At 39.0% G+C, this 14,376-nt stretch overlaps 1 protein-coding gene across 3 annotated transcripts in view; it reads left to right on the forward strand.

The window, feature by feature from the left end:
• Nucleotides 1–14,376, forward strand: part of EGF (epidermal growth factor) — an 87,901-nt gene that overhangs the window by 21,757 nt on the left and 51,768 nt on the right. For all 3 annotated transcript variants that reach the window (XM_045187065.3, XM_045187075.3, XM_045187071.3), the window contains exons 2-5: nt 1,132–1,331; nt 3,400–3,581; nt 3,979–4,206; nt 4,954–5,153. In XM_045187065.3, coding sequence (XP_045043000.2) covers nt 1,132–1,331; nt 3,400–3,581; nt 3,979–4,206; nt 4,954–5,153 — 810 coding nt within the window. The remainder of the gene's footprint in view (nt 1–1,131; nt 1,332–3,399; nt 3,582–3,978; nt 4,207–4,953; nt 5,154–14,376) is intronic.

Genomic DNA, 14,376 nt, shown 5'->3' on the forward strand with positions numbered 1-14,376 from the left:
CAAATACACGTATTATGTCATATAAATGTATTAAAGTCTAATGTGAGAACAGAAAGGAGTACGCCCGGCAGGGAAGCAAGAATATGTTAGAATTGTCTCCAATCCCCCGCACATCCTATTGATTCCACAACTGTCTGAAGGCAGAGTGGCAGGAGTCTCCTCACCCTCAGACAGAAGAGACCGAGGAAACTGACCTGGCTACAGTGGGTGGAACGGTTCCCTGGCAGCATCTCGGAGTTTCAAAGGCAAGCTTTCCGTAGAGTCAGCCCGTAATTTATGCTGAGGTTTCATAGAGTGGTGTCAGGTTCTCATACAGGTGTCAAGTACTTGGGAGTCAGAGTGGCCATGTGGCTACCACCTGAAATAGGACAGGGTCCCAGGTATCAGGTTAGGGAACACGGCAAGGCCTTGCAGGAATCAAGAGATCCAGTGAGGTGCTCCACCCAGATCCAGCAAATAAAAATATAGGGCACTTAGATAAATTTGAATTTCAGGTAAAGTGAATAATTTTTAGGGTAAGTGTGTCCCATGCAATGTATGTGCAATCCAAATTTAGCCGAGCACCCCGTGTTCTATGGCAATGCTAACAGGGACAAAATAGCTCAGAGCTTTCTCAAGGCAGCACCGCAGTCTCTCCCGCTCGCACTGAAGACCGCTAGTCCTCACCATCTTCTTCCCCGCCACTGCCCTGAAGGCTCTGCTCCTGAGTGCGACTCGCGGAGGGAGCACATTTCTAAAACAATAGCATCTGTGATATTTCTAACCTGCGTAATTAACACGTACATTCCTGTAGACCATTTCCACAGTAGAATGCTGTAGGTTGTTTCTTTTTGAACATAAAACACCATTTTATAGATAAGAGAAGAAAGTGCTTTTCTCTTCAAATGTTTCATTTTCATAATTTGGCAATGTTCATTTTTTACAATCAATTTGTGGAGAAGATAATTTACAAAGTTAATTGTGAACATGTATAGAAACTCTTTATTCTCTATATAGTAGTCTTTATTTAAAATATAAAGCCAAGAATTAAAAATTAATAATACTTGTGTTAGTTGTTATGGGGAAGTATTTTGTCTGAATCAAATAAAATGTCATTAAAATACACAGTTCAGTTTCTTTCTTCCCACTCAGGTCCTGCACCCTTCTTAATTTTTTCTCATGGAAATAGTATCTTTAGAATTGACCTGGAAGGAACCAATCATGACAAATTGGTGACAGATGCTGGCGTGTCAGTGATCATGGATTTTCATTACAGCAAAGAAAGAATCTATTGGGTAGATCTAGAAAAACAACTTTTGCAAAGAGTTTTCCTCAACGGGACGAGGCAAGAGGTAAGGTACCAATTCCCAAAGTATTTGAGGGACTTTTGTATAAGCTGACAAACATGGTGTAGTTAACTAATAACATATAGATAAGTGAAAATTACATTAGAATTTGAATGTGTATGTAGCATTTGTAGGTATTTATTTAATCTGCATCTGTGCCTTGTTATTGAGTAAGCCTATGAATATGTTATTGTTATTCAGAAGCTACCTAAACTAGAAAGTGAGGATGCCAATGTAATTTTGGAAATATGTCAGCTTATTAAGTCAGATCACCATTTTACGGTTAAAGCAGATTATTTACATGATTATTTTTTACTCATGTGGTTCTCAGTTGGGGAAAATTTTGCCCCTCAGGGGATATTTGGCGATGTCTGGTAACAGGGCGGGTTGTCACAACTGGACCGGGGAGGGGGGAGGATGTGCTACGGCATCTAGTGGGCAGAGGCCAGGGATTATGCTAAACATCCTTCCATATGCAGGACAGTCCCCATGGCAAGGAATTTTCCAGCTCCAAATGCTAATCATCCTGAGACAGAGAATTCCTGCTTTGCCTATCTAGGGTGTCTGTTGCGGGTTTGGGCACCTGATATTTAGGAAGAAAAACTTTTTCTTTGTATTCTCAAGGTGTTTGCACTCTGAAAAAATAAAGGAGAGAGATATTAAGTATTTTGCTTCAAGTACATATAAAAGATGTTTAATCTTTCTTTTGAACAGGTAGAACACTTAAATAAGTCCCAGGAGGAATGTTCTTTCTATTCCTGGGAGATAGATTACAAAGAGCGTGTGATTTAAGAAACCTTACGCATTTATTCCCAGCACAAAGTGCCCACTGTTTTTGTGTTTTCTTTAAAACTAAACCTTCTCTTTTCAATTATCCCTAAAAGCTTCAATTAGGTGCTAATCTGTTTTATCGCATCTTTAATACTTGCTAATCTCACTTTTAACAAGGATGGCTGCTCATTACTTTCCAGCCATCTGTAGAATTGTTTCAAAATCTTAAGTCTAAGAATCTGGAGCATTTCCCATCACAGAATAGGAAAAAGAGTTAAATTGTCGTGAATTTATATCAAGCCATTGGGAAAGGATTGGCCTGATGCCTAAAACCCACTATGATATCCCCACCTTTGGGTTAAAACCTTGTTTATAAAGGGTAACCATTAAAATGTAAACAATTTCCTTGGGTGAACTATATATTAATATATTAGCAATTGGTTAAATGGATTGATCAGATTACTCTGTTTGAGATGTAGGGATAGCATAGGCTCGTGAGAATGCTAGATCTCTACCCAGATGCATTCAGTGTGGTCAGGTCAGTAGCTGGAAATCAGCAATGATGGGAATATTTACACCATGGATATCTGCAACCGGTAACATTGCGGCTTTGCCCCTCCTCCCACCCTCCACCCCCAAAAGAGACTGGCTTACCTGCATGCCATGGAATTAGGAGGTAACAGAGGTCTCTGTTGGGTGGTTTTCAAATGAAAAAGTGAGGAACACTGCCCAAGAAAAATAAAGAGAAACCTTGCTCTTTGGGTCATAGGGTCATGTGCAGGGGCACTGGGGATTGTAGAAAGGGAGGGGCCTGGTGGAGAAGGAGGGGACAGAAGAAAAGTGGGGCCCTAATGAGAAATTCATATATGTCAGAGTTCTGCACACAGACTCCAAAGGAATCTTGCCAGAATTTGGTAAAGCTTGGAATTGGATTCAGGTGAGAATCTGGAAAATTCCATTAGCAAGTGGAACTGAATAAACAATCTTTAAGGTAGCATAGAAATCCCACTGTTACTATAGTTGAAATTATTAATGCATTATGACTGATTTCCTAATTTTAGTAAGTACAGAATGACTTTCCATTTCAAAGCCATGCTGTTAATTCTATGCCCAGAAGTCTTCACATGGGAGGGTCGACACCGCTGCGTCAAACAACGGCACTGTCGCTGTGATTATCTTACCATTAAAATAGTTTTGGAAATGCACAAGAATGACAAGTACTTAAAAGAATAGGCTTTTATAGAAATGATTTTGTTGTGAACGGGGAAATGTTAGTAACAATTTTGAAATTTGATTTTTACAGAAAGTATGCAATATAGAGAAAAATGTTTCAGGAATGGCAATAAATTGGATAAATGAAGAACTTATTTGGTCAAATCAACAGGAAGGAATCATTACAGTAACAGATATGAAAGGAAACAATTCCCATGTTCTTTTAAGCACCTTAAAGTATCCTGCAAATGTAGCAGTTGATCCAGTAGAAAGGTAAATTCTGCTGTTTTCAGATGAAAATTCATAAAATCACAACATTTGACTCAAAGGGACCTTCTCATTGAAATCAAGGCCCTTGTCTATAGTACAAAAACGCAATTTCCAATGGGTGGAAATGGTGTTTGCCTGGACTCGAACCATGGCCGACTCCCTCTACAAATATCACCCCCCACTACCATGGCTTCCGGCTGTAGAAGCAAAATTCTCCTCTCACTTCAAATCACATGGAAAATCTATTAAAGGGCAATAAACATTTGTCGAATTGAATTTTCATTCACAATAGTCAAACTTGTCCTGTGCAGACATCTGGGGACTGCTGAAACACAGAGAGTTGGCAATTCAAGTGACCCGACATTCAGTTTATGTGTCTAATTAATGTGTTTGCCCACAGGTTTGTATTTTGGTCTTCAGAGGTGGCCGGCAGCCTTCACAGAGCAGACCTCAATGGTGCTGAGGTGAAGATCCTGTTAGAGACGTCAGAGAAAATAACAGCCATGTCGCTGGATGTGCTCGATAAACGGCTCTTTTGGATTCAGTACAACAGAGAAGGAAGCATTTCTCGTATTTGTTCCTGTGATTATAATGGAGGTTCTGTCCATTTCAGCAAACATCTTACACAGTAAGTTTTGTTTTTGCTGTAAAATAAAATGATTTCCATTTGAAGTCTGTGTGATAGGTTAACTGTACTGTTCCTACTTAAACCAATATAGTGGTTTAGTAGAGATTTTGGAGACTTGAGTTCAAGTCCCAGACTTACCATTTATTACACAAGTCACTTTGTGCAGGTTACATGACTTCTCTTATGCTCAGTTTCCTTTAATATGGGGATAATAACAGTACCTATTTCTTGGGGTTATTGTGAAAGTTAAGTAAATAAACAAAAATAATTAACAGAGTATTCACATATAATAAATTTTTACATGTTGGTTATAGTTAATGTTTCTGGAATTATTATGTCATGCATGTGTGAGGTCATACACATTTGATTTGTTACCTTGCCAGGAACCAACCAATTGTCTTGCTTTTGGCAAGAGGCAGAAATTAGTCCGAGTGGAATGGACAAAACCACAAGTCTTGTCCTGTTCCCATTTTCTTCCCTATTTTATTTCCACCACACTTATGTGCTGACTAGCAAAAGAATGAGACAATGAATCTAGAGCTAGAAATAACATCCTATTACTTCAGGTTATGACTACATAAATAAAATGTTAAACTTAGTACTTGTTTCTAACCACCCCCCCCCAAAAAATGGAAAATGTAGGTCATTAAAATTCAACTAATAAATTGAAATGAAGCGAAACTTTAATAAGCCCAGGAAGAAATATTTTGCCATACTTTATGGGGTTTTTTTCCTGTTGTTTTTTAGGCACAATTTGTTTGCAATGTCCCTTTTTGGTGACCGTATCTTCTATTCAACATGGAGAAAGAAGACAATTTGGATAGCTAACAAACACACAGGGAAGGATATGGTTAGAATTAACCTCAACTCATCATTTGCACCACCTGGTGGCATTAAAGTAGTGCACCCATTCGTGCAGCCCAAGGCGGAGCATGACGCTTGGGCCGGTGAGTCATCTTTCACCTTGAACAGGATCTGGCACTCAGTTGCCTCCTGTCCACTTGTTCAAGCCAGACACTGTGGAGCTATCCTTGAATTTTCCCTCTGCCTCATCCCCAATTTCCCATCCACCTCCCAGTCCTTTCCACCCCTTCTCTCCTCCACTGCCTCCATCACAGTCCAGACAGCCAGCATTTCTGCCCTACTGTAGTGGCCACTCATCCGCTAATCCTTCTCATTTCCTCTCTTGCCTTTAAATAGTTAATTTGATCCACTCGCTTTTCTGCTTAAAATCTTTCAAAAGCTTTCCTTTGCATTTAGATTGAAATGTAATGTTTTGCCTGGCCTACCAATATTTGACCACCCTGATTTAGCACTCTTTCTCCTCCTCCGCTGGCTGGACTCCAAAAGGGGTCTTTCCATAGCTCCTCCGAATGCTGGGCTCTTCATGCCTTTACACTCCTGCAGCCCCTCTTCTCTCTGCCTACACTTCTCGTCACCTCTGAGCTTAAGTGTCCTGTCCTCAGACAGGCCTGCTCTGGGCGTCCGGTCAAAGTGGGCCCTCACCTCCTATTTTTCTTTTGCTATACCTTTCATTGAACTCCTTACAAGGTGAAATTACATATTATTTTGCTTTCTTTTTTATTTTCCTTCCACTCAATTATAAATGCCATGCAGGAAGGCACCATGTTTGTTATTTATTTATTTTTTAAACCCCCTATATTCAGTGGTTGTGTATTTATTTATAAATTATTGTAGATAATGTTAGTAAAATGAATGGATTGACTGAATCTAGTCACAGTTCCAAATTTCTGTCTTTAAATCTAGTCTTCTCCATTTGAATTCTTTAGCATGCACTTATTTTTTTAAGATAGGCTCCTCAATATGGCTTATATACCACAAAAATGGTGTTACACTAACATTTGTTTTGTGTGAAAGTTTTATTTTAAGGTTTTCAAATAGACTTAATTTTATCCCCAAAGTAGTACATAAGGTTTTTGAAGCAGAGATGGAAATGTTTGCTTTCTGTTCTTCCTAACTGTTGGATGCCACTGGGGTTTGGTGATAATGTGGGAAATGGACTCGGAGTCCCTAACACAATTTGTACAGAAATGTGAAGTTTGTACCTGCCCCAGACATAGCTCCTGAGAGAGCTGTGGAGACTGAACAAGAAGGCAGGCGTGAGATTTCCGAAGGAAGGCTGGAATCTAGGGGGAACTGGCATTATTACTTCTTATATCCTCAGGAAGGTAACCAGTAGTGTGAATGTTTCTTATCTGATAATGACTATGCTTTTAATGCAAGTAATGAGGAAGTGTCACGAATAAAACAAATTCCAAATGGTGAAGCACTTATTCAAATAAGATGTTTTTTAAAAATTGATTTACTTGAATTTAGAAAGCAAGAGTTATGGGAAATAATTCAACGGTGGGTTACAGCATAACACTAAATAGCAACAACCTAGTGGCAACACTATAAAATAGATGGTGACCTTATGCCGGGTACCTTCCAGGGGAGATTTTGACTAAGGCTGTCTTCAAACTCATTGCCCAAGTGGTGATGACTCCTAACAAATTGAGAACCAATAACTATTACTGAATAAGTAACTATGAGTCTCATTCATAAGAGTTATAGATGTGTCCAGCCTCCTCCTCATCACCATGTCTTACATTTACATGTAACCTCATAGTTTCCAACATCTTTTTATGGCCATTATCTTGTTGGTTTGTCACAGCAACACTGTGAGACATACAGGTCAGCAATTATGGTAGTCATTCCACAACTGAGAAATCTGAAGCCTGCAGAAATAGAGTGACTTTTCCAGGGCTGCGCAGCTTGGTAACGATGGAGCTGGGAAAACTTCCTGCTGATCAATCTGTCAGTTTAGTGTTCTTCCTCCTATCGACACTTTAGTTCTTCAAAGTCCTTCACTATTACCCAGCTTTCTTGATAAGGAGTTCAAATAGGATAATCGAAAGCATGAATTTCAAAAGAAAATCTATAATAATTCATTACAGAACAGCTTCAAACAATGTGGCAAATAATACAGTAGAATTTGGCTGGGAAGCCCGTGCCGGCTGCAGAGCTGCAGACAAACCTGGACTCCAGAGGCAGTTGGCAGTGGAGCTACTGTCTCCCGCTGTTGACCAACGGGTGTCATCCACACGTGCCCCAGACGCACAGGGCTTTTGATTTCAAGAGCACTGTTACCTTTGCCATTATGAAAGTTTTGAATTGTTTTCTGTGCTTTTTCGAGCAGGAATTCTTCACCTGCGATTTAGTGTCTGTGAATCTCTTGATTGTGTGTGGTAGATGAAAGTATGCATTTGTGTCCCCAGGGATATGATATATAACTTTCACCAGGTCCTCGGAGGGCCTGAGATCCTTCACATCTACAAACATACTTCTCTGGAGGATGGCTGGTTCCTCCCAATAACAGGCTTACAACCGAGGCTCCTCTGCTGGGGAGGACAGTAGGAGTAATTTGGTTTGCAAGGCATGTAGCAGTGAGTCGTAGTGAGACAAGGAGTTAACAGAAATATCATTGATATTATTTTTGTTATAAAATGTAAGTATTTATACACGTAAGAACATAAGTAAACTTTGTGCAACGTGCCTACACTACCATTTATTAGAATGTTCTACAAAACACTAGCTCCGTGGGATTTAAAGAGATTATTTGGGGAAAAAACATTTCAGGGTCAAATGATTTAGACAGGCTGGGTTAATAAAGTTAAACAAGACTTTTCTTAAGTGATTTCTCAGAACCACTCAGATGGGTAGGTGCCTTGTTAATATGTAAGGGCGGTACGACCTGGGACATTCTCCTATTTTACTTCCTGTGCCGCAGCCCACTTGACTCCCAATATATTTCCAGCTCGGGCCTCTTTCTTAACATTTAGACCATTTAAAAAAAAAGACGGAAGCATGGTGAAAGTTTAGCTGCAAAGATCCACTGCAGAGTTAAGCTCTGAGAATTCAGTCATCCATCTGAGAGCCTGCTCTCAATTTCTTTGAAGTTAATTTTGAGATCATATGACTCCCTGTTTTTAATTTTTTGAGATATTTCCATACTGTTTCTTACAATGGCCATATGACATTCTCCCCAACAGTCCACAGGATTTCAGTTTCTTCTGGTTTTATATAGTTAAAACTTATCGATTCAAATTCCCAAAGCTCTTTATTTTTCATAGAATCTCAGCAAAATATGGATTGCTATATATTTCTAACATATTTGTAGATAGCTATTGACATTTTCTTAATGACAGGGTCCCATTTCCACATCTGTCTGGGGCAAGCATAGGGCTGGTTTGGGGCACAGCTGGGTTTGTGATGCAGGTTTGCCCTGACACCAAACGGCTGCCACTTGAAATGCCTTTTCAATGGCTGGAATGGCTCTTTATCAATTTCATTTTCTTTCCTGCTGTCGGCTCTCACTGCTTGCTGGTTTTCACATGCCTGGCTGTGACCTCACTTTATCTTCTAATCCAGGGCTTTTTCTTGCCATTTGTTTATTGAGGAAACCAGATCCTTTGTTTTGTAGAATTGTTCACATTCCGGATTTTGCAGATTATATCACCCTGGTGTCTTTAATGTGATTCTGTATTTCCTTGAACAGATAGGTTAGGCTGAGGAGCCTGATCAGATTCACATTTTTTTTTTTTTGCAAGAACATTGAATAGGTGCTACTGCCGCCAGTACTGTATGCTTCCTACTGGCCACACCAGGGGCATGTGGTGGCTGGTTGGCTGGTTTTTGTTCTTTTGAGATGTGTAAGATTCCTCAGCAGTTCTGGTGTTGCCAACCTGGTCCATCCATTATAAAGTTTCCCATCAGCCATTTGCACAACAGCTTTAGAAGCTATTGTTTAACATTGCCTATAGCCATTTTTGGTTACTGGTTCAAAGTGAGGGCATTCAAGCCTATCATCACTTATGCGTTTATTAGCTGAACAAATTATTTTTAAATTTTTATTGTATTTTTTTCCATTAGTATTTATCCCCCTTATACCCTCTTCCACCCCCACCTGTCTCCCCCAACCCCCACAATCACCACACTGTTGCCTATGTCCATGAGTCCTTTTTCTTTTAGCTTGGCCCCTCCATCCCCTAACCCACCCCTCCCACCCCCAGAGCTATCAGCCTGCTTTCTATCTGTCTGTCTCTGTTTCACTTGTCAGTTCAGTTTGTTCATTAGATTCCACATATGAGTGAAATCACATGGTATTTGTCTTTCTCTAACTAGCTTATTTCACTTAGCATAATGTTCTCCATTTCCATCCATGCTGTTGCAAAGCTTAAAATTTCCTTCTTTTTTATGGCCAAGTAGTATTCCATGTGTAAATGTCCCATAGTTGTTTTATCCACTCATGTACTGATGGACACTTGGGCTGCTTCCAATCTTGGCTATTGTAAATAACACTGCAATGAATATAGGGGTGTTTATATTCTTTTGAATTAGTGTTTTGGGTTTCCTCAGATAAATTCCCAGAAGTAAAATTGCTGTGTCATAAGGCAGTTCTAGTTTTAATTTTTTTAAGGTAACTCTGTACTGTGTTCCCCAGTGGCTGCACCAATCTGCATTCCCACCAACAGTGTGATAGGATTCCCCTGTCTCCACATCCTCACCAGCATTTGTTGTTTGTTGATTTATTGATGATAGCCATTCTGACCGATGTGAGGTGATATCTCATTGTGGTTTTAATTTGCATTTCTCTGATGATTAATGATACTGAGCATCTTTTCATATGTCTATGGGTCATCTGTATGTCCTCCTTGGAGAAGTGTCTATTCAGGTCCTTCGCCCTTTTTTTAATTGGATTTTTTTGGTTTTTTGGTGTTGAGTTTTGTAAGTTTTTTATGTTTTGCATATTAACCCCTTATCAGATGTGTCAGTGAATATGTTCCCCAATTAAAGAAATTTTTTCACATTAGCTGTATGAGAAGAATCTTTTATAGGAAAGGTAAATGCTTGATTTTTCCCCATAATTTATCTGTTTGCAGAATAAGCATTAGTATAGATTACAATGGTGATCTTTCTCAAAGCATCTTTATAAACTCATGGATTTAAAAATATTTGACATGTTTTTATTCATTGCAGTAATATCATTTGGACACTCAAACTGCACTATCTCTCTTTAGGAGGATCCCAGATTGAGGCTTCTAGTCCTCATGGGAGAGATGGCCAATAGGGTCATCTCACTTGCACTCTCCCAGCAACTGCCTGGGAGGTCTGGAAGCTGGGCTGAGGCTATGTCTGGGGTCAGGAGAAAGACAGCTAGCATCATGCAGCTGCTTCTGCTGTCAGGGAATGCAGTGGTTTGGGGTGTGGTGACAATGGGCGTGAAGGATACACACCGTGCATTTTTATTTTGTGCTATGGGCTGGTCAAACTTGTCAGAAATGGGTGTAAAATATAAATGACTGAGTGGGCCTGAGGGGCTCTTCTGAGAATCAAAAGCATTTCTTTAACTGCTTGGAGGCTGCTGATATGTTTAATCTCTGATTTTTAGAGAGGTTTAGATGATTAAGGATACCAAGTACATGAATTCAGGCTGAGTGATTTTTTTTAACTATAATTAAGATAGATTTCCAGTAGCACCAAATGATCATGGTTATATTTTTCTTCCTTGTTATTTTCTATTAACAAAACAGAATAAACTTTTATATTATGCAGTTTGGGAAGTTATTTGAGGAAGTCATTTATTTAGGAACTCACTAATAAGAAAGATAATAAATAAATAAAACAAAAATAGAACTCTGGGTCTTATAGAAAAATATATTATTTATATGTGTAATAATTTTTATATTTATATATTGTATATAATACATTAAATATATGAAGTCTGTCCAGAAGGTATCTAGCCATGTAATATAAAAAATAGAGACATTTATTGGAGAAGATACAAGATACAGAAACATCGTGCATAGGACAATGACGCCTCAGTCTCCAAAGTTCTCACACAGTTCTCCCAATCGCCATCAGCTGACCCATCGTATTTTCCTGAATCTCATCAACAGTCTGAAATCTCCTCCCTTTCAGAGGTGATTTTAGCTTTAGGAAAATCCATAAGTAGCAGTGTACTAAATCTGGGCTGTAGGGGACCTGAGTCATCCAGGTGACTTGATGTTTTGCCAAAAAACTTTGTACAAGATATGTACACTTGAACACTTAGAGGCCATTGTAGGGATAATAACTGGCCTAATTTCAATATTGTTATGTCTCAGGGAACAGGGTGGCCCAAGGGGAGGGAGGGAGATGAAGAACAGCCAGTCAGGCAGGCAGCCAGAACACAAACAACATTAACCAATTAAGTTCACTATCTTACTGTAAACAATTAAAACAGTAACATCAAAGATCACCAATCACAAATCATATAACACATATAATAATAATGAAAAAGTTTGAAATACTGTGAGAATTATCAAAATGTGATGAAGAGACATGAAGTGAGCAATTGTTGGAAAAACAGTACTGATATGCTTGCTCAACACAGGGTTGCCACAAACCTTCAATTCATAAGAAGCCCTAATATCTGCAAAACATAATAAGGTAAGCGCAATAAAATGAGTAACACATGGTAAAGGGATGGGATCTACAACTGGAAGCCTTGAGCTTGAGTCCACATCCTACCCCTTATTCCCTGTACATGATCCTTAAGATTTTATTTTTTAATCTGTAAATGGAGGTTAGTACTTGCTCTACATAGCTCAAGGGCTTGTTATGGAAATCAAATGTGATAATGTAAATGCTTTATAAGTGTTCAAATTTTTTATTGCATATGTTATATATTGCGGGTGCAAATATTTAGCTACAAGAATGATTAGCGTGAATGGGTTCAAATGAAAGAGACTAGTAAGGCTTTGCGGACGAGGCGAGTAGAAAGAAGGTATGATCAGTGGAGGATAAGGAATCCCACGTGCATTGTTTCAGAACTGGGCCAGGGTAAAATCTATAGATTTATCTGGCTGTAGTAAAGCTCCTGAGAGCCTGTGTTAGTCAGTTATTGAAGGAACAGTTGGTAGTGGACATTAAACTCCATGATTAGGAGCTTTAATTTGATCTCAAAACTAATTAAGCCCCACTGCCGGGCTCTGGGAAGGGGTATTATCTGAGGTCAGCAACCGCATTCTGAGTGCCAGCCTCGGCCTAATTTGAAGCTAAAGAACAGCAGAAGATTAAGGAGATTAAACAAAAATATAGCCCTCAATCCTCTATGTTTTGCCACTTCCTAAAATGACCTTTTAAAGTGTTTAGTGTCTGAATTCAGGTCACATCATCAGCACATTCAGAGGACAATAGTGATTGCTCTCCTGCCTATGCTCATCTTTGAAAGGGATGTATGTTGGTAATAAGGTCATTAAAACCATCAGCAGCCTGGTACAGTGGGAAGGGTACTGGGCTAGCATAGTCTGACCATCTGTTTGAGTTCTATCTCTAAGGTTGACTGGAAATTGAAGGAGAAACCAAATAAAGGAATTAAGCTGCAGGTGACACGGGCACAGGTTTTTGTGCATGTGTTCCAGGTGTCTGCAGTACTCCTGTGTTGTACAAGGCCCCATGCTAAGTGGGACTGTAAATGTGAATGGAATATATACCATATGCCTTATTCTCAGAGCTTTATTAATTAATGGAAAAAAGGCAAATATACATAATTGTGATGATGATGGTGATGATGGTGATGACGATGATAAAAACACACACAAGGGCAAGTGAGAGGTGGGAAAACAGTATCCCCCGCAAAACAATTTGGATCTGGATGAAGAAAAGAGCATTTCCTGCACCCTAGATACTAATTATTTTCTTCATTAGTCAGTTTGAATCTCCATTAACATACCATAAACAGTAATTAAAGCTTGAGAATCTGTACAAGTATAAATTTAGAGGAATGTACTGCAGACATCTGATTCTGTATAGAACCATTAAAAAATTTTTTAAGTGAAAGATCTCAGACAATATCTACTTCAACACTTTAATTTCATGGATTAGGGAACTGAGATCAAAAAGAAAAGTGATTTAATGTAAAAGCCAGGGCCAAGAAAGAACTCAGGGTTTCCTGATTCTTAATCTAGCGGTCATCTATGATGCCGGGTTTGGAAATATTTTTATAAGGGATATTTACAGGAAGCATAAAAGTTCAATTTTTTGTTGCCTCAAGAAAGCAATTGTACTGTGGTGCCACTAAAAGTCCAAATCAGACTTTCTGGATTTTTGTTGTTGTTTACTTGAAAGCTTTTTAAAAAAAATTAAAGTTAAAATTACATGATTTTTTAAAAAAGAAATTTGCAGTGGGTATATTTTGTCTCCAATAAATTTATAAGTTTCTAATTTTAGTCATTTACTGTAAATTATTGTATTATTTTTAATTTTGCTTAGTTACAATTTTAATATTTGAAACCAGTGGGAACATGAAAGACAATATAACTATAATTCATAATTGGCATGAAAAAACATGGACAGGAAACAAAATTTTGGAATCAATATCCCAAAACACTCTTCAGTGTAAATCTTAACTTACTTAGTAGGTCTTATTGCAAGAGTGTTGAATAATGGGCAAAATTGATTGTGGATTTAATTCTGTAAAGAGATCTGAATAAACAAGTTTAAAATAAGTAAGGAAGTAACACAGACTAGGTACAAGGAGGTCTTGGTAACCAAGATGAAGGAGAGATGTTTCGATAGAACGTTAGATTATTGTTTCTCAGAGTGTTCTGGAAAGATCCCAGGGTCAGAATCAGTCTGAAACTGTGAAACATGCAGATTCCTGAGCCATTCCCTTGACTTATCAAATTAGAATCCCTAGAATGGGACATGCCCTTCAGGGGGGTCTCAGTGCACACTAGGGGCATTTTCAAGGGGTAAGAATATGTTTCTACTGTGCCATGCTGGTATTGGTCAAGAGAGGTGTTTAATGATTTAAAATAGAAGGAAACAGAGTCAGAGTGAGGAGACATCTACAAGTAGATAAACAGAGACACACATGGAGAACGGTCTCTGCCCCTTGCTCCACTGTGCTCAGGCTCTCGCTGGTTTGTTTCTTGTGCCTTTGACGGCAAGGCTGTTTTCAGCAGCTCTGCCCCTGGGTGTGTGGTTCTTCTCATGATTCAGAGGTTCTCACTGACCTCAGCCGTTTGTGAATCAGGGTCCTTGACACCCATCTTCTTCCCTTGAGGTTACCCCTTGCCGGAGCTCTGGCCTCCATTTCTACCAGCATCCTGGGATCTGCTCTCA

This window comes from Desmodus rotundus, chromosome 4 (assembly GCF_022682495.2).
Source record: "Desmodus rotundus isolate HL8 chromosome 4, HLdesRot8A.1, whole genome shotgun sequence".
NCBI classification, from domain to species: Eukaryota; Metazoa; Chordata; class Mammalia; order Chiroptera; family Phyllostomidae; genus Desmodus; species Desmodus rotundus.